Here is a 23,348-nt window from a genome sequence, read left to right as displayed (position 1 = left end):
TAAGGGAGTACCTGTCTCCCAAACTCTAAATCAGCCCCAGAGGCCCGCTTTATCCATATCAGTGCTGACTCTGCTCCTCATGGGAACAGTCCATCCTGATCCTTTTTCATCGTACCCATTCACCCTGCAGCCATTGCTTTTTTTTTATTTGGAAAATTTTGGAATCACCCAACCCCTGAATGTCGTGGACTATGAAACTTCCCTGGTTGGGAATACAGTGTGAGGTCGTTTGACTCCAATTTTTTTTATATGTTTGAGTCTGATTAGCAGAGTGGGGAAGAGTAGCAATTACCTACATGTTGTTGTGTAGATATATGCTGGCTGTGCGTGTCCAAGTGTTGCAGATGTGGGGAAAAGAAGTACTTAGCTATATTAGTCAAGAGTGTAGTACAAATTTGTGTTGGTGCAAACTGGGGAATGAGCACTATCCTGTCGCATGAGGTTACAAGGTTATACCCTGCAGTGTGCAAAAATTGGGAAAATAAAAACCCTGTTCACAAGTCTGCCCGGGGTAGTACTCCGTGTTGTGTGCAAATGGGGAACACCCTATTGCATGAAATTGCATAATTGGGGAATAGTAGTACCCTATCATGAGAGAAAAGTTGGGGAAGTGTAGTTACAGGTGGTGTTGGGGCAAGTAGTCACAAGTTCCGCCTGAGTGTGCTCTGCGACCGGTCATTCCATACAAATGGGAAGATTTGCCAGGATTGTGGCCCTGTAGGCAGAGGACCTTTGAAATTGTTTTGTGGTACATTTTAAACAGATTGGTGTAATGGAGTCGGTCAGTTATGTCTTTGACTAGTAGAATTTGAAGTGGTTCTCTTGTGTTGTAGGTGAGCCCTTCTTAACCTACTGATGAGGTCTGGTGTCAATGGCTAGGATTGCTTACCTGCTCTAATGTTTGATCATTGTTAATAATTTCAGTATACGTCTACTGGATGCTGTCAACACCGTGTTCAGAAGAGGTTTAACCTTTCTGGTGCAGTTTCTAGAAAACGCGGTTCTGGGTGCAGATTAAATGCTTTCTTGACCCAGGATCTTGGTCATGTTGGCCTGGCCTGTTTAGTGTGACTGGGTGCTGGGCGTGGTGGAGTGCTGGACTGCACTTCTGTTTGTGATTGTATGGTGGTGTGCAATGTCCTTCTGGGTTGTGTGTATTTCCTGTGAGTGAGAGGATATAGGGTCTATTGAAATGTGGCATTTTATTGGAGCGCTATAATCAAAAGCTAAACTTAATAAATTATCCTTGGCGGCGACAAAAATGGTGAGGAGCTGGTATGACAGGGGGGGGGGGGGGGGGGGGGGGGGGGGATTGCTCTCCCGGATATCAAGGCCTATTACTGGGCCTCGCAACTTACAGTCATTAATCACTGGCTTCACATACCAGATTCAGACCCGGCTTACCACCTTGACAGACTGACTCTAGGGAAAGGCGGTTTCAATAGAGCACTCTATAATACACGGAAAACCCGAGACCTTATCGGCCCGGCGGCCCATACTGTCCACATCTGGCACACAGTAAACAGGCATTTGGGATGGACTGACACACTCACGAAACATACACCCTTATGGGACGCATGTAAACTAGGAACACTGGGCAATAGTTAAGGATTCCACAGTTGGGATTTAATTGGCATCTCCCGACTGGGGGATCTTTGGCAAAAGGGGAAGGTGGTCAGCTTCACTCACCTGCAGGAACAGTACTCCATGGCGCTAGGCGAAAGGTTCCGATACACCCAAATCAAGCATGCAACAATAGCACAGTGGAATAGAGATATGGATATGGTGGCGGAGAAGGCCACCTTTGTAAATCGTAGATGCCCTCGCAAATGGGCTAGGGTGTGGGGAAAGTGGAACACACGTAGAGGAGAAATTTGTTCACCCCCAGAACAGGATAGTGGCTCGGACGAAGACGTGTAAAGGTGTGAGAATATAGATGTATCGCGATTAAATTGATTTGAATGAGTGACTGTAAAGAAAACTATAGGATGTTGCTGTAACACATGCGGATCTGAACTGTTATGTTATTGAATAAAAATGTTAATAAAAAAAAAATTAGCCTGATTACATTTGCATTATTCACATTGTTCCTAAACAGTCAAAGACCAGACACAACACATTAGACAGAACATATCACACATCCAACATAGCTCAAATATGCAATCACAGGGATCTAAACGGAGAGCCTAATGTGCATACCCGCAGATCGCAAACCGTGTGTGCAAATTGCGCACCAAGCTTTTAGACCAGTCTGTCATTTTGCATTTCAGCAATATGGCATATTAATTATGTATTAATAGGCCGCATCACAAAATGTCCATTTGGAAAGGTTCACAAAACAGGTTGCCAAATAAATATCAATTAGGCAGGTTACTTATTTGTTGTTCACAAGCCACATGCCCTCAGAAGTGCCATCTTCAATGACTAACCCATGTCCTGGTGAAAAAAGGCCAAGACTACAGAGGCACAAATTAAATTAATGAAGAGGAAAATCCAATGAAGTAAAAAATCTCTGACTAGAGTTCCGAGAGGTGTTCCCTTCTACATGACATGGAGTAGGATTCTGAAGCAATATAAACCTCTAGAGGGAATGGAGCTCAATGTGCTCTCTCCTCATTAGTTGTAGTCGAGTCTTTCAAAATGAGGTGATCTGAAGTGCTATGTTTAAGGTTTTTTTTAAAGCAGTTTCTAACACAATTTGATTGTATTAGTATGGAAAAATGACTGCAGGACTCCTAAAATCTACAAGGGGAAATGATTCAAGCAGCTAAATCTGTTACAGTGCTCAAAAATATAAAATAACGACTGTGTCCACTGCTTTGTGGGAATAGCAACGTTCTTAAAAAAAAATACTCACCATTCATTACTTTGCAGCGTAGGGGAATCATTCTGTGCTATGTGGTATAAGGCACTCATTGCATTCATGTTAAACAATGGAGGCTTCCTCTCAGCTGCGTAAGATGAACAGAGAAGAATAAATTAACTTCTATTAGTTTAGCTTACAATTCAGTCTACAAGTGCATGTTTTACAGGTTAAGGTAGGCAGCTACACTTTACGACAAACGTTAAAAATCATTAATACCATTCATAACATCTCTCACACAACTTTCTAATGCCCAGCATGCCAGATACTTAAGGGTTCCCTCTCTCCTCCTCCTCCTAAAATGAAACTGCTAGCACTTCTCCCTCCTTGATGCCTCCAAAACCTTCACAACTCCTGAGTGGGTACTTTATAGTCACCTAGCAGAGGTTTGCAGCCTGAAAGCTAGTCTTTAAGTTACTATCTCGTCCATCCCCTAACATTCAAAGAACTGTTTCCGGCTGTCATTTACCATTACTGTCCCTCTAACTGACCCCTGAACATTCCAGTCCACCTCCACAAAAGCATTGATTCAAAGCCATAAACAATCTATCAGTGCCTTCACAAGCGACCCCTATATGCCCCAAGGCACCCGCTGCCCTTTCAGAACCTCTACCAGTAGGATAATTCCAATCACACTTCATTCGGAAAACACTGCTTAGCAATGCCATCTTAACAGGCATCCACTCTTCTTCTAAGCAAACCCTTAAAGCCTAAAGATCCCTCATCTCTAGACACAGGAACTAAGGCCATAAAAAATATGTGCTGGATAACCCAATCAGACGACCAAACATTGTCACTAGATATATCCTGTGTACTAGAATGTGCTGTTTTGAAATTTTGAGTCAAATAATGAATTTGTAATTTAAGATGTTGAGTATTTAAAGATGCAAAATAAATACATTTTGCATGACAGTACAGTTTGGTTCCCTCTGACGAACAAGTTACTTACCTTCAGTAAAGATGCATCTGTAAGAGACATATGTAGTTATAGATTCCTTACCATAGAATTACCCCCAGGCGTCAGACTGGATCCGGAGAAATATTTTCGTAGCAGTACACAAAGGGAGAGTAGTGCAGGTGTTCATGAACAACACCACCGCCATGTGGTACTGCAACAGACCGGGCCGTGTGGGGTCATGGACCCTATGTCAAAAGGCTCTTCGCCTTACGACATGACTGACATGACATCAGGGCATGTCCCTGGTGGTTTAACACCTGGCGGGTTCCCTGAACGCTAGGGCCGACTAACTCAGCCGCCAGTGCATGATGGATCACAAATGGCGTCTTCCCTCGGAGGTGGTGAAAGGTCTCTTTCAGCAGTGGGGAGAGCCTTGGTAAGATCTATTTGACACCAAAGAGAATGCGCAATGTCAGCAGTTCTGCGCATTAGAGTTTTAAAGACGGCACTCCCTCGGCAACACCTTTCGTCGCGAGTGGAATTGTGGCATCCTGTACACCTTTCCGCCTGTAGCACTCCTACCCAGAGTGCTGAAGAAGATCAAGCGTGAAGGGGCCCAAGTCATTCATGTAGCTCCGGACTGGGCGCGAAGTCTGGTACCCCGAGCTCTTGAGCATGGCCATTGATCCTCCGATCAGACTGCCTCTTCGGGAGGATCTTCTGTCGCAGTAGCAGGGGACGGTTCTCCCCCCGAACCTGTCCAGCCTCCACCTCTAAGCGTGGAGATTCAGCGGCGACAGTTGACAGCTTTTGACCTTCCTCCCGAAGTCAGTAACGTCATCTTGGCAGCCAACCGTCCCTCTACTAAAACGGTAAACGCCTGTAGATGGAACAAATCTGTCACATGGTGCGCAGCAAAGGCCGTGGATCCCCTTTCTTCACCTCTTTCTGAGGTTCTCCTCTTCATTCTTTCTTTGGCCCAGCAGGGCTCTGATCTGGGCACCCTTAAAGGCCATCTTTCAACCATTTCAGCCTTTCTTCGCCTTCCTGATCAGCGTTCTCTTTTCAAGTCCCCTATTGTAAACAGATTTCTGATGGACATTACTCATCTCTTTCCTCCTTCTTTCTTAATGCTCCAGTGGCACTTGAATCTTGTCCTCACTTATCTTATGTGTGCTCCCTTTGAGCCACTACATAACTATCCCCTTTGTCTTCTTAGAAACCTGCTTTCTTGCTTGCCATCACTTCTGCTCGCAGGGTAAGTGAGCTTCAGGCTCTTTCTTCCAAACCTCCCTTTCTTGCTGTTCATCCAGACAAAGCTGTCCTTCGTACTAGGCCTTCTTTTCTGCTTAAAGTGGTTACCTGTTTCCACATAGGAAAGACTATCACATTGTCCACCTTCTTCCTGCCTCCGCACCCTTCCAAAGAGGAGGAGATACTCCACTGTCTGGACCCACAACGTGAGCTGTCCTTCTCCCTTGACTGCACTTAAGATCAACTCTTCGTGGGTTATGTGGGCGCCAAGAAAGGTCGGGCAGTGCACAAACATACCATCTCTCAATGGGTTGTCTTATGCATCAAGATCAGCTATTCTTTGGCAGAAAAGTAACCTCTAGTAGGACTACGCGCCTACTCTATCAGGGCGATGGCAGCTACTTCTGCCCTAGGATGCTGTGTTCCAATGGTTGACATGTGCTAAGTGTCTACTTTGGCATCCTTGCACATGTTCACAAAGCATTACTGCCTGGACAGCCAAGTCCGGAGAGACAGCTTTTTAGGCCCTTCTGTTCTCCAGGATTTCCTGGAGTGAACTTAGTTCGCAGACCTACCACCGGGGTTAGCATTGCTGGGGTATCTATTCTAAGGTAAGGAATCTACAACTACGGTCTCTTTCAGATGGATATGTTATCTACCTGTAATCCAAGTTCTCTTCCAGGGGTATACTCATCAAAGTCATAAGTAGTGAAATATATATATATATACATATATACATATATATATATATACATATATATATACATATATATATATACATATACATATATACATATATATATACATATATATATATACATATATATATATATACACATATATATATATATATATATATATATTACCTACTGGCGGTCGCCAGTAGGTAGTTATAGTTAGGACCACGTTTCCATAGGAAAACCTCAACATTCTATTTTGAATAACTTTGGCGCCGGTCGACGAATCCTCGCGAATTTCTCAAAATAGGTGGGGCGCTACGCTCCGCTCCTACCCTGAAAGTCTCGGGGGGATTCGTCAAGCGGGGGCTGAGATAAAAGGGGGGTCCCAAAACGCGTTTTTCCCATGCATTTTTCCATAGGACCTTTAGAACGAGCTACAGCCCGAACGGCTGAACAGAATTACTAGAAATTTGGCAGAGAGGTAGTCCCTAGGTCAAGGAAGTGCCTTTTGTAGGTTTGGTGTAAATCTGTTCAGTAGATTCTGAGAAAATAGCCTTTAAATCAATATATATATCTGAGCCCGCTTACCGTACGCTTACCGTACGCTTACCGTAAGCTTACGGTGGCGTGCGCGAGCGCGATTCTGATTGGCTCTTAGATCTTAGTAAACATTCGAATCGGCCGAAACCAGGAAGCGGCGTCCGCCATTTTGTCTCTCGCACTGAGTGTTGTTTATCAAACATGATGGCCAAAAACATGTTACGGGGCTGTTTTGACAACTCCCTCCCACATAGTCATGTTGAGGGAGTCAACAAACATCCCCCAAGAGCAAAAACGGTTTTATTTTTTTTTTCGGCAATTTCGCGGGGTACGCTTACCGTACGCTTACCGTACGCTTACCGTAAGCTTACCGTACGCTTACGGTAAAAAAATAAAAATAAAAAAAACACTATCCACACTTACCCCACCCCCTGTGCTTTTGGTGGCCGCAGGCCACCAAATGTGCAGGGCTTATTAATAGAGAAAAAAAACGTAATTTTGGCAACATGAAATTATAAAATCGAAATAAAAAAAACACTATCCACATTGACCTCACCCCCTGTGCTTTTGGTGGCCGAAGGCCACCAAATGTACAGGGCTTATTAAAGTTGATAAAAACCGTGCACGGAACGAACTGCGTTAAGTGGGCGCGCACGCCACAAATGGCGTAAAGTAACTTAGCATTTAAAAAACCGTACAAATTCACTGAAAAAACCATAGGTTTCACACACGTTATAGTTAGGAAATAGCATTTAAAAAACCTTGCTAATTCACTGAAAAAACCATAGGTTTCACACATGTTATAGTTAGCTGGACATTTTACTGATAAAAAACCAATGAAATTCCCCCGTTATAGTTACTGTAGGCAACTATAACTCACGCGACCGTAATCCTCTGCTGATGACATATGTGTCTTTATGAAAAAAAAATATTTGTAATATATGTATAGCTAAAATTTAATGGAAGAAGATATGGGCAAATAAGTGTCTAAATACAGTATTAGCATCAGCAGAGGATTACGGTCGCGTGAGTTATAGTTGCCTACAGTAACTATAACGGGGGAATTTCATTGGTTTTTTATCAGTAAAATGTCCAGCTAACTATAACATGTGTGAAACCTATGGTTTTTTCAGTGAATATATATATATATATATATATAAATATATATATAAGATATCAATAAAAACACTATGAATCTAGTTTTCACATCCCACATCCATAAGACACAAATTGAATTTTTGGATGTGTTGGTGCACATCAAAGAAGGCAAACTTGCAACTACTTTATATAGAAAGCCAACATCGGGAAACATTACACTACATGCGAAAAGTTCACATCCCAGGCATTTAATTGCAAGTATACCGTATGGAGAAATCCTTAGACTCAAGCGCATCTGCAGCAATAAGTAAGATTTTAATATGTGCACAAATGAAATGGTGGAAAGGCTGAAAGCTAGAGGGTACAGTGATAAAATCATATGCGAAGCTACTAGAAAAGCAAGCACACAACCTAGACATAGCCTTTTCAAAAATGATAACATCAAGACACAATGTGAGTCAGACACCAGATTAATCAAGGTGGACACCCCAAAATTAATCACGACCTATTGTAATGAGGAACGCAAAATTAGAGCCATTAAGAAACATTGGCCCATAATGATGACAGACAATGTGTTCTGCAATAGGCTAGCGGAAACTCCAGTAATCACATTTAGAAAAGGTAAAACGATGGGATCTATCCTTGACAAAAATTCCCCAGAGATCAGGAAAGCTGTTACCTGGTTGCAACCAGTGAACGGTTTTAGAAAATGTGCCACATGTAGAGCATGCAAATTTGGCTGTAACAAGACGTACTATTCAATTCCATTCAGTGATTTTCCAATTCCAATCTATGGCCACTATAACTGCAAAACTGAATATGCTGTATATGTTCTGACGTGCACCTGTGGCCTTAACTACATCGGGAGTACGAAGTTGCAGGTGCATGTCAGAATATTGCAGCATATCAGGGCTATTCTCCACAGCGACCCTTCTTACCCAGTGGCACGACATTTTAAACGAACCCATGCGAATGATATTTACCGTCTTGCATATTACGTGATTAATGCTATCCCGAAGCCACGGAGGGGTGGGAATAGGGAACGCCAATTAAGACAGTTAGAAACTAAAATCATTCTTGAGTTCGACAGCAAGTGGCCTAATGGGTTGAATAATACTGAGGATATGCACAATTTTTTATGAATTCCTACATCAGAATATGAGATGTTACTTTTTATTTGCAACATAGGGTCATCCCAAGAGATAAAGATAAACAAAGCCCTGTCATCACCCATGTTTTAACGAAGTAACAATTAGGAATACTAATAGAATGTACATAGATGAGATGTAAAATGTATGTTTGGAAATGTAACATCTGTCGCCATTTAGAAGACTATAATTTTTCCCTAATCTGAACCTTTAAGTATAATGAAAAGATTTTTTAACAAGCAATCTTATAATATATGTCTTTTTAATAGTATTTTTCATGAGCGGAATTTTACTGTTAATATTTATAACTGTTTGCATATTTATTATACTGAAATTGGTCTTTTTTTGTACATTCGATTGCACTTTATATTTATATATTTTGCACATCTTGCACCATTTTGTACACTAACATTGTTTCTTGCTGCTATTGTACATATGCACTTTATTCTGTCGTTGCACTGGATTTACCCAGTAATGAGCTTTTTTTATTTATTTTCAAGATTTGCTGCTACATTCTATGCATTGATGGATTCATCCTGAAATACATTCATTACACATGACAAATATATATGTGTATAGACATAAAAAATTATAACATTAGGGCATATGTATTTTAACAATATTTATGTTAAATACGGTGGGTTTTTTATGATGGCATTGTGAAAATACCCAATTGCACACCAAGTTGTATATTTGTAGAGGACTTCGTACAAGTCATTGCATAAAGCGAGTCTTTCTACCATGACAACTATCATGTGACGCAGAATGGTGGGAGTGGGCGGACACTAAGCAAACACATAAAAAATGTAATGGCGATTTACGAAATCGTATGTGATCAAGGGCTCCTGAGGCCCGAAACGCGTCGTTCGTGGGTTGTAATTCAAGAATAAACATCTTGCCATAAGTTCAGCGGGGTCTGAGTCTCCTTCTTCGCCGCCGCCGCAAGGAGGTTGGAAGTAGCGGGAGTTGGAACTCTTCGATATAGATATTTATATACAACACACACACACACATATATATATACACATATATGTACATACATATACAGGTGTAAGCCCAGATTCTAAAGTAATTAAAGACTTACAACCCCATACACCTACATGTGTATGCATACCTACATATATGTAAAAATATGCCACCCCATCAAACATTCTAAAATAAATAGGACAAACAGCCAAGATTACACCATTGTTACTTCTATAATAATAAGTCTCTCATGACTGCTTGTAATAGAGACCATACACTATAATGGTTTCAAACAAGACTCCTTTATTTTCCAAAAATAAGGAAGAACAGGTAATTGTAGGCAGTTTGGCCCATAGGCTGCATAAGAATAACTGTCTTAGTACAGAAAAGACAACTGGCACCTTGCCTTTAAGGCTTACAAGCATCTACGCACTTTGCCTTTAAGAACCTCTGGGAACACTGTGCTCCCAGCATGCGCCCCACAGGTGACAGTTAGGTCAGTTCTTTTTGTAAACGCGTACTGAAACACTTTAAATCTTGTACTCACATTGCTCGTCCGGGGAGGAGGGTGGGGTGCTTATGACTTTGATGAGTATACCCCTGGAAGAGAACTAGGATTACAGGTAAGTAACTTATCCTTCACTTCCAGGGGATACTCATCAATAGTCATAAGCAGTGAATAGAATAGCAAGCCCATACCCCACACTTCGTGGACGAGCAATTCAGCACTAGAAATAAAAGTACAGCGATATAATTGAAAACAATCAACCAAACAGATTTCTCAGAGATGTGCGACCTACTTGAGCATCTGCCTGAGTATCTGAATCTAAGCAGTAATGGCAAGAAAAAGTATGAACAGACTGCCATGTAGCTGCTTTGCAGATCTCTGCTATGGGAATGTTCCTGAGGAGGGCCATGGTAGAGGCCTTTCCTCTGGTTGAATGTGCCTCAGGCTTTCCCTGAAGAGATATTTTAGCCAACTGATAGGCCAAAGAAATGCAAGAAACTATCCACCTTGAAATCGACCTCTTAGACGCTGCTAAACCAGTATTAATAGGACTGTAATTGATAAAAAGTCGGTCTGTGTTTCTCATGTCTTTAGTCCTGTCCAGATAAAACTTCAACACACTCTTAAGATCTAAGGAGTGTAAGGCCCTTTCAGGGGGAGTAGAAGGATTAGGGAAAAAAAGTAGGTAAAGTGATTCCCTGATTGATGTGGAAATCTGAAACCACCTTAGGCAGAAAACTAGGATGAGTCCTAAGAGACACCCTATTTGAAGGAAACAGAGTGTAGGGTTCCTTCCAGCACAACACTTGCAACTCGCTGACTCTACGCGCAGAAGTAATAGCCACCAAGAAAGCCACCTTCCAAGACAAGTGCTGCAGAGAGGACTTGTGGATTGGTTCAAAGGGCGCTCCCATTAGTTTGGTAAGGACCACATTGAACTCCCACGGAGAAGGGGCTCTTACTGGTGGATACACCTTTTTCAACCCTTCAAGAAAATCTTTTACCACTTGCATCTTGAAAAAAGAACCCTGCGAAGGTGACCTTCTATATGCTGCTAAGTGTACCTTAATAGATGAAAACTGCAGGCCCGACTTAGCCAGGTATAAAAGATACGGCAGAATGACCTGTTCTTGCCCTCTAACCGGGTCATGCCTATTATTCTAACACCATATGTAGAAACGCTTCCATTTGAAAGCGTAGGAAGCCCTAGTAGAAGGTCTCTTAGGTTCCTTAAGGATGTTCATACAGTCGTCTGGCAAGTCTAAGTGTCCATACTGCAAGACTTCAGGAGCCATGCGGTCAGTCTGAGCGAAGAAAGGTTGGGATGAAAAACTTTCCCCTGGCTCTTGGACAACAGGTCCGGACGGCAAGACAACCTCTGGTGTGGGACCTCGGAGAGTTGTAGAAGGTCCGGGTACCACCACCATCTTGGAGTTGGACTTGTAGAATTTGGTGATCACTGCCGGAATGAGAGGCAGCATAGAGCAGGCTCTGAGACCATTTTATCAGTACAGGATTTCCGCTTGAACCTGGCTGGTGAAACCTGGATGCGTAGACGGGGAATTTGGCGTTTGTTGCATCTGCGAACAAATCTATGTCCGGAAACCCTCATCTTTGAAAAATGTCCTGAGCAACCTCGTTGTTTAGCACCCAGTTGTGCACTTCTACGAACTCTCTGCTTAGGAAGTCTGCCTGGAAGTTTTGAACACCCGGCACGTGGACTGCTGTGATGGTAAAGTGTCTCGCCAGCAAATACTTCCAAATTGCTTGTGCCTCCTGGGACAGAATTGTGGACCTGGTGCCTGCCTGCTTGTTCAGATAAAACATCGTCGTGGTGTTGTCTGTCTGAATCAAGAGGGAGTTGGACCGAAGAGACGGGAAGAACGACTTGAGGGCTAGCTGGACAGCCCTCAACTCTAGTAAGTTGATGTGATATCCCTTCTCCGTGTCCGACCATAGCCCTTGTACTTGAAGGTGATCCATATGAGCACCCCAACCCTGCAGGGAGGCGTCCGTAACAATAATCTGAGTCGGAGTCTCTTTCTGGAAGGGAACACCTTTCATGAGATGCGACCTCTTCGTCCCCCACCGGATGGAGTCCCTGGCAGACTGGGGAAGAGTAATTCGATCCTCCCAACTGCCCGACGCCTGCACCCACTGGTCTTCCAGAGCTTGTTGCAGGGGACGCATGTGCAATCGGGCATTGGGGACGATAAAGATGCATGAGGCCATGGAACCCAGGAGAGAGGACAATTGTCTGACCGAGGGTGGAGAGGCTGTAGGAGTTCTTGGCATTTCATCCTGATCGATGAAATACTCTCCACCGAAGGACATAAGCTTGTCTCCACGGTGTTCAACAATGATCCTAGGTAGTGAATGTTCTGAGTCGGGTTGAGACTGACTCATAGACGCAGCTTGTTTAGAATTTGGAGACTGTAGGAGAGGTGCAACTGAAGTATGGATGGAGTAGAACTCTTCAGAAGCCAGTCGTCCATGTGAGGATAAATGAAAATTCTTCGCTGAGAAGAAAAGCCGCCACCACAGCCATGCACTTTGAAAAAGTTTGTGGGGCTGACTTGAGTTCCAATAGCAGAACTCGAAACTGATAATGGCGCCTGGCAACTTGAAAACGGAAAAATGTCCGATCTTTACTGGACACTGGAATGTGAAAATAGGCGTCCTGCAGATCTATGGAGCACTTCCAGTCTCCTTGATGTAAATGACGGAAGATCTGGTGAAGAGCAAGCATCCGAAACTTTTTTGGGGGGGATTTATTTGTTCAAGATGCGAAGGTCCAGAATTGGTCTGTACTCCACTGAGGGACCTCTTTTTGCGACCAGGAAATATCAAGAGTATATTTCCTGGCGCCTCTGATGGACTGCGACATGCTCTATGGCTTTCTTCCTCAAAAGATTGTTTACTTCCTCGTGTAAAATAGGAGTCCTACACTTGGAGGAGTCGAAGGTAGTGGGGTCTTGATTCGTAGTAGATAACCATTCTTAACAATATTTAACACCCATTTGTTGTTTGTTATATGGGTCCACTCCTCCAGATAACCAGCAATACTTCCTCCTACCGGAGTGGACAACGCGTTTAGAGGAAGCACTCCCTCATTGTTTTGATGGTTGCTTTGAGGTAGAGGTCTGCTGTTTATTGTTCCCTCTTCCTTCTTCCTGGTCTTCGTTGTTGAAAAGGAGACCTCTGCTGCGGTCGTTGACCCTGCGACAACCACTGTGATTTTTGACCCCTCTGCTGGAATGGGCACATATCATAGGAGCGAAAACGCCTACGAAATTCTTTCTTTTTTTCTAGCCCCACAGCTTTCACCGTGTTCAGTTACGCTTTCATTTTAGCCATTTCATCGTCCGCATGCGGACCGAAGAGAGACGACCCATTGAATGGTAGATTAGTGATCTTCCGTTGTACTTCAGGCTTGAGGCCAGTCAACCTTAGCCACGCAGAACACCTGGAACAGATACCATGAGAGTATCCGTGTGCAGCCAGGTCAGCAGAATCAGCAGAAGGGCTAATAATCTGATTCGCTACAAGACCTCCCTCCTGCAGAATTTCCCGAAAATCTTGATGATCTGCTTTAGGGAGGTTTTCCACAAAACGGCCCAGAGAATCCCACAAGGATCTGTCATACCTCCCTAGCAGAGCGGAGGCACTTGCGACCTTCATGAAAGATGCTGATGTGTTGCACATCTTTCTTCTCATAGAGTCCATCAATTTGCTATCTTTATCTGGAGGTGCCGAGGAGGAAGACATGGATGACTGAGTCTTCCTAGCTGCTGCCACAATGATGAAATCTGGAGGAGGATCAGAGCGAAGAAATGATGGATCTTGATCAGGAGCCTTGTATTTCTTCGCTATCCAAGAGGGCACAGAACCCACCGTTGCTGGAGTAAGAAAAGTCTGTGAAGCAAGATCGATAATGCCAGAGACAAGAGGCAGCAACGGCTTAGCTGACGAACGGTGATGAAGGGTCTCGAAGATCACCGAGGAATAAACAGTAGGGACCGCCATTGTGATGTTTAACTTACTCGCTCCCCTACAGAGTACCTCATTGAAGGTGCTAAGATCATCAATAGGTGAAACCCATGATGGAGGTGTAGACGTGTATGTTAGATAATAACATCTCTTTGAAGACCTGTTAGAAGAAGAAGACCAGGTAGGACACCTCCGTCACCTTCTCTTTGGTGAAGAATGGTAGGAGTAAGATCTGTCCCTTAAACGCACATGATAAGTACGAGGAGAGCGCGATCTGTGCGTGCTGCTTCTTCTGGAAGACACCACAGTTGGTGATCTCGACCTTCGTGGTGTTCTTTGTGGAACCTCAGAATGTGATTGAGATCTTGACAGGCGTGAAGGCGAGTAGGTGCGGGAATAGTCCGAACCCGGGCTACTAAGAGCCTTAGTCTTCCTACATCGAGGCTCTTCGCCAACCAACGGAGAGCCCTCCGGGGAAACCTGGACAATATGTAGACCTAGAGAAGATGAAGATCTTGAGGGTGAACGAGATGTAGCTCCAACCTCCTCCGAGACAACAACAGGCTCTTTATCTTTCGGCGTTGATGGCCTCGACGTCGATGTATGCAACTCCTTTGATGCCGAACTGTGCTTCTCCCCTGACTTGGGGGGATGCCTGGAAGGAGTTAAGGACCTCGCTGTCCTCGACGGCGACCCATCCTTCTTCAAAAGGGATCTCGACGTCGATTGCCTAAGACGTCGTGGTGATCTCGACGGCGAGCGCTCTCGCCTCCTCGACATCGACCGCCCTTGGCGTCGTGGTGAATTAGACGACGAGCGCTCTTACCTCCTCGACGTCGACTCCAATGCTATCGACGTCGACTGGTCTCGAGACCTCTTCACCATCGGCAAGCTTCTCGACGTCAACCTTTGGTGAGGCGACGGAGACTGCCTCGACGTCGATGGGTACCTAGACGTCGTTGGGTGCTTAGACATCGATAGACCCACATCCTGAACATACCTTGAGCCCGAGGTAGTACGCTTCGACGTCGAAGCCTTTCTCGACGACGGTGACTCACGCCATCTCGATGTCGGAGACTGTGTAGGCCGCTTCTTCGACGGCAGTAACGACATCGGCCAGTCTGGAATCTGCAGTTTCTTTGACGTTGAAGAGGCAGAAGGATCCTGGCGTCCATTTTTCAGATGGGAGGAGGGCTCCTGACCCTCGGGGCCACTTTCCAACCGAGCTGTTACTCACTCAACTACAGCTTGGAGGAGAACCCTCTCTGTCGCGAAGAGTCCTCGCAGAAAACGTCTGACAATGATAACAAGAGTCTATCTTGTGACTGGAAGGAAGATAGGCGATACATACCAAGTGTGGATCAGAGCAGGCCATTTTCTTTCCACAGGCTGGACATTTGCGGAAGAGAGCCGGCATTCTGACAGGAAAAAATGAAGAAGTTCTGTCAGAAAATGATGAGAAACCTTTGCCACCACAGGAAGAACCGCGAAAAATCAAGAAAAATAACAATCCCCAACGGAAAAGTCAGAAAACTGTCGAGCTCAACCTCCAGGATCCTCACAGAAGGAGCCGGAAAAAAGAACTGACCTAACTGTCACCTGTGGGGCATGCTGGGAGCAGTGTTCCAGGAGGTTCTTAAAGGCAAAGTGCGTAGATGCTTGTAAGCCTTAAAGGCAAGGTGCCAGTTGTCTTTTCTGTACTAAGACAGTTATTCTTATGCAGCCTATGGGCCAAACTGCCTACAATTACCCGTTCTTACTTATTTTTGGAAAATAAAGGAGTCTTGTTTGAAACCATTATAGTGTATGGTCTCTATTACAAGCAGTCATGAGAGACTTATCATTATATAAGTAACAACGGTGTAATCTTGGCTGTCTGTCCTATTTATTTTAGACTGTTTGATGGGGTGGCATATTTTTACATATATGTAGGTATGCACACATATGTAGGTGTGTGGGGTTGAAAGTCTTTATTTCCTTTAGAATTTGGGCATACACCTGTATATGTATGTACATATATGTATATGTATATATGAACAAGTTACTTACCTTTAGTAACGATATATCTGTAAGAAACATTAGTTAGTTAGATTCCTTACCTTAGAATATCCCCAGGCGACAGGCTGGATCTGGAAAGATTTTTCGTCAGCAGTACCTCTGCGCATCGGTAGGCGTTGTCTGCGGCTCCGCGTCTGTCGTCTGCGTCGTGATCGCCGGGATGACGTCGGGGTACTTAGACGCCACCCTCGCGCGCGGACGTCAGTTCTGTACATAGCTTTCCGCATCAGGAACGCAGAGCCATGCAAGAAACCGACACTGGTGCCATGAAACTAGGGCCCTGAAAGGGATGACCTGAACCCTAGATATCAGTTCGCAGAACGGGGAGGATGGGTGGGGCGGTAAGGAATGTAACTAATGTTTCTTACAGACATATCGTTACCGAAGGAAAATAACTTGTTCATCTGAAAGAAACACGTTAGTTATATTCCTTACCTTAGAATAGATACCCCAGCAATACCAACCCCGGAGGTGGATCTGCGAACCAAGATCGCACCAGAAAGTCCTGGAGAACGGAACGGCCAAAGAAGCCGTCTCTCTGGACTTGGCTGTCCAGGCAGTAATGCTTGGCAAACATGTGCAGCGAGGCCCCATAGCTGCCTGACAAATGTCCTGCAGAGGGACTCCCCATCTCAAGGCAGTAGAAGCCGCTGTGGCCCAAGTGGAATGGGCCCTCAGGCCCACAGGAGGATCCTTCTTAGCCAAGGAATAACAGACCTTAATGCACAAAACAACCCACCGAGAGATGGTTCGCTTGTGCACTGCCGACCCTCTCTTAGCCCCCACGTAGCAAACGAAGAGTTGGTCGTCCACCCGGAACGGTTTTGTGCGATCCAGATAAAAGGAAAGCGCACGTTTTGGGTCCAGACGGTAGAGCCTCTCTTCCTCTTTCGTGGGATGCGGAAAGAAGGTGGGTAAGGTAACGGACTGCCCGATGTGAAAGGCAGTAACCACCTTAGTAAGCAAAGAAGGGCGAGCCCTCAGAACAACCTTGTCCTGATGGACAGAGAGGAAAGGAGGTTTAAAAGAAAGAGCCTGGCGCTCACTCACTCTCCTGGCAGAGGAGATGGCAACCAGGAAAGCAGTCTGGAGAGTCAAAAAACGAAGAGGACAGTTATGAAGTGGCTCAAAGGGAGCGCACATCAGATAAGTTAACACCAAATTCAAGTTCCACTGAGGCATTACAAACGGAACTGGAGGAAACATGTGAGCAATGCCTTTCAAGAATCTATTCACAACAGGGTACTTGAAAAGAGAAGGCTGATCAGGAAGCCTCAAGATGGCTGAAACATCTGAAAGATATCCATTGATGGGGCCCAGAGCAGAGCCCTGCTGGGCCAGGTAAAGAAGAAAGAGGAGAACCTCAGAAAGAGGGGCGGAAAGGGGATTCACAGCCTGTGCTGTGCACCACGCCACAAATCTGTTCCACCTGCAGGCGTATACCATTTTAGTGGAGGGCCGCCTGGCTGCCAGAATGACATCACAGACTTCAGGCGGCAAGTCAAATGGCATCAACTGCCGCCACTCAATCTCCACGCATGGAGGTGGAGGCTGGACAGGTTCGGGTGGAGGACCGTCCCCTGCTGCTGCAACAGAAGGTCCTCCTTGAAGAGGTAGTCGAATCAGGGGATCGATTGACAGACTGAGTAGCTCGAGATACCAGTATATTCGTGCCCAATCTGGAGCCACAAGGATGACTTGGGCCCGGTCGCGCCTGATCTTCTTCAGCACTCTTGGCAGAAGTGGTATAGGCGGAAAGGTGTATAACAGACCGCAACTCCACACGCGACGAAAAGCGTCTCCGAGCGAGTGCCGCCTTGGGAATTCTAACGAGCAGAACTGATGACATTGCGCGTTCTCTTCGGTGGCGAAGAGATCTAACCAAGGCTCTCCCCACTGCCGAAAGAGACCTTGCGCCACGTCCGAGTTCAGACGCCACTCGTGATGCATCAAGCACCGACGGCTGAGTTTGTCTGCTCCGGCGTTCAGAGAGCCCGCCAGATGTTGAACCACCAGGGTGATGCCCTGATGTTCCAGCCATGTCCAGAGGCGCAGAGCCTCCTGACAAAGGGTCCACGACCCCACCCCGCCCTGTTTGTTGCAATAACACATGGCGGTGGTGTTGTCCGTGAACACCTGCACTACACTTCCCTGGACAGAGGGAAGGAATGCCTTCAGTGCAAGCCAGATCGCCTGCAGCTCCAATAGGTTGATATGGAGGCGGGACTCCGACGGAGACCAGAGGCCTCTGATCTCCGCCTCTCCCATGTGGCCCCCCCATCCCAGGAGGGACGCATCCGTCACCACTACGTGCTCCGGTTGGGGTAGGAAGAGGGATCTGCCACTGACCCAATCGCGGTCCGTGAGCAACCACTGCAAGTGTCTTGCAGTGCCCTCCGAGATCAGGACGAGGTCGGACAGGTTGCCCTGATGTTGAGCCCACTGGAACTTCAGGTCCCACTGCAGAACCCGCATCCGCCACCTGGCGTGATATACCAGCAGGATGCAGGAGGCCATCAGACCCAGCAGCCATAGAGCCATCCTGACAGAAACTCGGGATAAAGGCTGAAAGATCGGAATCAGAACCTGAATATCCCGAACCCGCTGTTCAGGAGGATAGACCCGAGACTGCGTGAGTCCAGAACCACTCCGATGAATAGGAGCTTCTGGGAGGGACTCAGATGTGACTTCGGCACGTTGATGGAGAACCCCAGCGAATGCAGGAGGTCGGCTGTAGTCTGGAGGTGGGAGACGACTGTTCGGGGAAAGCGCGCCTTCAACAACCAGTCATCGAGGTAGGGGAAGACTGTAACCCCTAATCTGTGCAGATGAGCTGCGACCACCGCCATCACTTTCGTGAACACCCGAGAGGCACTGGTGAGGCCGAAGTGGAGCACAGTAAACTGAAAGCGCTCGTGGCCTACCGTGAACCGCAGGTAACGCCGGTGGGCGTGCAGGATGGGGATGTGAAAATAAGCATCCTGAAAGTCCAATGCTACCATCCAGTCCCCAGGGTCTAGGGCAGCCAGAACCTGAGCTAATGTCAGCATCTTGAACTTCTCCTTCCGGAGGAAGGCGTTGACGCTCCTGAGGTCCAAGATAGGGCGTAGGCCCCCTCTGCCCTTCTTGGGAACCAGAAAGTAGAGAGAGTAACAACACCGTCCTACTTCTGGGCCAGGAACGCGCTCGATGGCCCCCTTGGCCAAGAGGGCCGTAACTTCCTCCTGCAGAAGTTGCAAGTGATTGTGAGAAAGTAGCTCTGTATATACTGTTCCCAAATAGGTAGTGTGTACAGAGACCACAGTCCCCAGAGGGTAAAGTTAGATATAACCTTTCTCTCTAAAATGGTAGCTTGGTCGAGCAGTAAGGCCGTATCAGAGGACAGTGTAAAGCATTTGTTGTACACACTCAGCAAATGGTCTCACACACAAGAACGGAACTTCAGGCCAATGGTTTATATAAAACATATAGGGTTGTTTTATTTTAGAACCAACAACAGGTATTAAAATATACTTTCTCAGAATGAGATGCTTTAGTTAAATACTTTAGCAATATGCAATTGACTTTTGTAGGTAATAGTTACAGGTTGTTGCAATAGGCAATACAATTTCAAACACAATAATACATTGAGCTGAATGGGAGTTTTAAGTTATTTGCAATAGATTACTTTCAGGATTACTTTTCTAACTCCAGGACTGGATCAGAGATTCAGTCCTGGGACAGTTCTTGGAAACAAGTGAGTAAATTCGTTTTAGTTACTGTTGTGATTTTTTAGCAATATTTTGCTATTTTTAAAAGTTGACAATTAGAAACTTTTGCTAATCAAATTACCAATGTTATCCTATGGAAGGAAATTCACTTAGCAGGTAAGTGGGGTTATGGTTACTTTTTCTAGGTCAGTGTTGGATCCTAGATCCAGCACTAGTGTACCACCTGTAAGCAGTTGAGTAACTGCGTTTAAGTTACACAGGCTATTTTTAAGGAAGTTTGCAAAATCGACACTTAGAAGAAATTTCATAGAAAAACAGCCAATGAATTCCTATGTAAGAAAATTGGGTTAATGGTAAGTACGGGTGTGAGTACTTTTCAGGGTCAGTGCTGGGCACCAAGATCCAGCACTGGGATCTCTCCTAATAGCAGGTGAGCATTTCCGTTTTCGTTACTCGGTTTAATTTAGGTGAATATTTTAAGTTTTAGAAACTCCACACTTAGAAGAAATTTCAGAAGAAACCAGTCAATGTTACCCTATGGAAGGAAATTGGGTTATCTGGTTTTGGGTAAGTACTCGACTGGCAGAGTTAAGGTTCTGGGCACAGACTCAGGGGTCTCCCAAATGCAGACAAGTACAGTTGTAGCTGAACAGGGGCAGCCGGGTGCAGAGTGAATTAGGTCCAATGCTATCCTATGGGAGGCAGGGGGGCCTTGGTTGGTGGCTGCTGACTAGCAGGCCACGCGGCTGTGGGAGCTGGGCTCCAGGTCAATTGCTCAGGGCAAATGGGGAAGTAGGTAGGAGTAGAAGTTACACTGCCAGGGCCAATCCGGTGGCTGGATGCAGGGTGCTTTTGAGCCTTCGGGCTGCAAGCTTGGGGATGGAGATTCTTCAGGTGCCACCACCACTTCGAGAAGTAAGTTGGGTAGTTGGAGGATAGGTAGGTACCCAGGAGTTGGGCATAGGGGGCCGCAGGGAGCAAGGTGCAGGGGTGCCTTTTGATGTCGGGAAATCTTACCCTCTGTTGATCACGTGTGGGCGGGTACCTGGTTCTGAGGCTGCAGGGTGCTGGGTTCGCGGTTCCGGGCTGATGCCAGGGGTTAGAAACTTGCTTTGACCAGAGCCACTGCTCATGGGAGTCCCAGATGTTCAGAGTCACAAGGTAGCCAGGTCCTCCGGTGTTTGTGAGGTTGCTGGCCACAAGAGGTACCGGGATTTAGCAGGAGCAGGTTCAAGGGTCGACAGGCCGGTAGGGCTGGGGATAAAGCAGTTGGTGTCTTCCTTTTCTTAGCAGCTGCATGGCAGGTCTTCTTTCTTCTTGCTCTTCTTTGCTTTTTCGGAATCTGGAATCTAAGGAAGGAAGGTTCAAGGTGTCCCTAAATACTAGATTTAGGGATGTTACAGGTAGGTAAAGGGCAGGGACCCATGGGTGGGTACACCCCCTAACCTGCCACTCTCCTGTATCCGAGTCCTGATTGGGCAGGGCTTTCCATCTTCAAGATGGCGAGAGCCCGGAGATGTGCTTCACCTCGCCTCCCCTACCTGAGGGGTGGGGCTGGCAGAGGCTGGCAGATCCCCTGCCCTTACTTGGGGTTTATGGCCAGTCTTCCCACCAGAGGGGGGGTCAGAACCGGTGGGGGCCAGTTGCTGAGGACAGCAAGTGGCCTGGAGAAGCTCACGAAGGCAGCATGCCTTTGAAGCTTCCCCCTGCCCATCCTGGGGGAGGAGACCTAGCACCTCGCCCAGGATGTGCATTGTTGCAGACCCAGGAGAGCAGGGGCTCTCCACCTAGGGGTCCAGCAACATGTCTGCTGTGTGGCAGCCTAGGCAGCCTCTCAGACCAGACGTGGATTGTAGGTAAGGTGTCAGGGGGCATCTCTAAGAGGCCCTCTGTAGTGCTTTGTACATTAAATCACACACTGGCAACAGTGCGGGTTTAATGTGCTGAGAAGTTTGATACCAAACTTCTCAGTCTTCAGTGTTGCCATTATGGTGCTGTGGAGTTCGTGTTTGACGAGCTCTCAGCACCATATTATCCTAAATGGCAGCACTGCACTTACAGTGCCCAGGAATGGACCTGGGTACTGTAGGGGCACAGGGCTCATGCTCCTGTGCCCACACCACTGGCATAGGGCACCCAGCTAGAGGGGTGCCTGATGTATGCCAGGGCAGTGTAGGTTGTGGGCATGGCACACAGGGATGTGTGCCATGTCGACTCTGTTTTGTCTTGTACCCAGACACTCAGCCTGCAAGGGCAGTGTGTTTGTGTTAGGGTACAAGGCCTCTAAGGGTGGCACAATAAGTGCTGCAGCCCTTAGAGGCCTTAACTGGTCACAAGGCCCTGGGTACCTAGGGTACCATTTACCAGGGGCTGACATGCGGCCAGGGTTTGCCAATTTGGGTTTTAGGTTTTAGGGAAGGAACATAGGCCCTGGGCACCTGATTGGCAGGAGTCCAGGGCACACTCAGTCAAAGTACATTCAGCAATTCAGCAAAAATTGGGGGCATACCATGCAAGAAAGATGGCACTTTCTCAAAGTGATCCCCGACATGCGGTGGTTCTGCGATGGCATGGCTGGAGGGGTCACCTCGAAGGGGAGGGAGTAGTCCCTTCGGACGATTTGCAGTACCCACCTGTCCGAAGTGATGGTACGCCAGTGAAGCAGGTGATGGCGAACTCTGCCTCTCACTGGCGTGGAATGGGCCTGAAAGCTCGGACTAGGAAGGCTTTGAGGCAGATGCTGCAGGAGCGGATTTGGACTGACCGGCTCTCTGTCCCCCTGCTCTGGCTGGTTCTGCGGCCTGTGGCTGGACAAATGTGCCGGGGCGTTCCTTCCTTGGCCACGAAAGGGGCGACAAGCAAAAGTTTGCTGGCACTGGGCCGACAGACCCAAGGACTTGGGCGTAGCCCTGGAGTCCTTAAAGCGCTCCAGCGCGCTATCTGCTTTGTCGCCAAAAAGGCGATGGCCATCAAAGGTCATGTCCATGAGAGTGCTCTGGACATCCCCTGAAAAGTTCGTGGACCTCAGCCAGGCGTGACGACGAATCACAACCGTCGTTACAATCGCTCTGTCCGTGGTGTCAAGTCCACATCTAATGGAATACCGTGCTGCATCACGCCCCTCAGCTAGAGCCTGGGCGAGCCATGTCCTGGCCTCCTCTGGACACTGGGGCAGCACGTCCGCCACCGTATCCCACAGAGAGTGGGTGTAACGGTCCAAAAGGCATGTGGTATTAATGGACCGAAACCCAAGACAGAGAGGAAAACAGTTTCTTGCAAAACTGTTCCATTCTTTTGGATTCCCGGTCCAGAGGTGCGGACGGGAAGGCGGTATGGGACGTGGAGGCCTGGATAACCAGACTCTCAGGGGTGGGGTGTACGGACAGAAAGCAGAGGTCACACGGAGCTGGGAGGTGGCACCGGGCCACGTTCCGATCCACAGGAGAGAGTGTGTAGGGCTTGGACCAAGTGCCCATCAGAACGTCGGTGAGGGCCTCATTAAACTGCAGCAGAGGCTCCGAAGAGCTTACTGGCGGTTGAAGCACCTCAGTGAGGAGGTTAGTCCTCACGGCCGCTGCAGGGAGCTCCAGGCGCAAGGCCTTGGCCGCCTTGCGCAGCATCACAGCATAATTAGT

The 23,348-nt window shown here is 46.7% G+C and overlaps 1 protein-coding gene across 4 annotated transcripts in view; it reads right to left on the bottom strand.

Annotated features, from left to right (window-relative positions):
• Window positions 1–23,348, bottom strand: part of TAOK1 (TAO kinase 1) — a 1,366,047-nt gene that overhangs the window by 736,018 nt on the left and 606,681 nt on the right. For all 4 annotated transcript variants that reach the window (XM_085649205.1, XM_085649204.1, XM_085649206.1 and 1 more), the window contains exon 9: window positions 2,858–2,951. In XM_085649205.1, coding sequence (XP_085505331.1) covers window positions 2,858–2,951 — 94 coding nt within the window. The remainder of the gene's footprint in view (window positions 1–2,857; window positions 2,952–23,348) is intronic.

Source organism: Triturus cristatus, chromosome 3_2 (genome assembly GCF_964204655.1).
Source record: "Triturus cristatus chromosome 3_2, aTriCri1.1, whole genome shotgun sequence".
Classification (NCBI taxonomy): Eukaryota; Metazoa; Chordata; class Amphibia; order Caudata; family Salamandridae; genus Triturus; species Triturus cristatus.
This window is presented reverse-complemented; position numbering and strand designations above follow the sequence as displayed.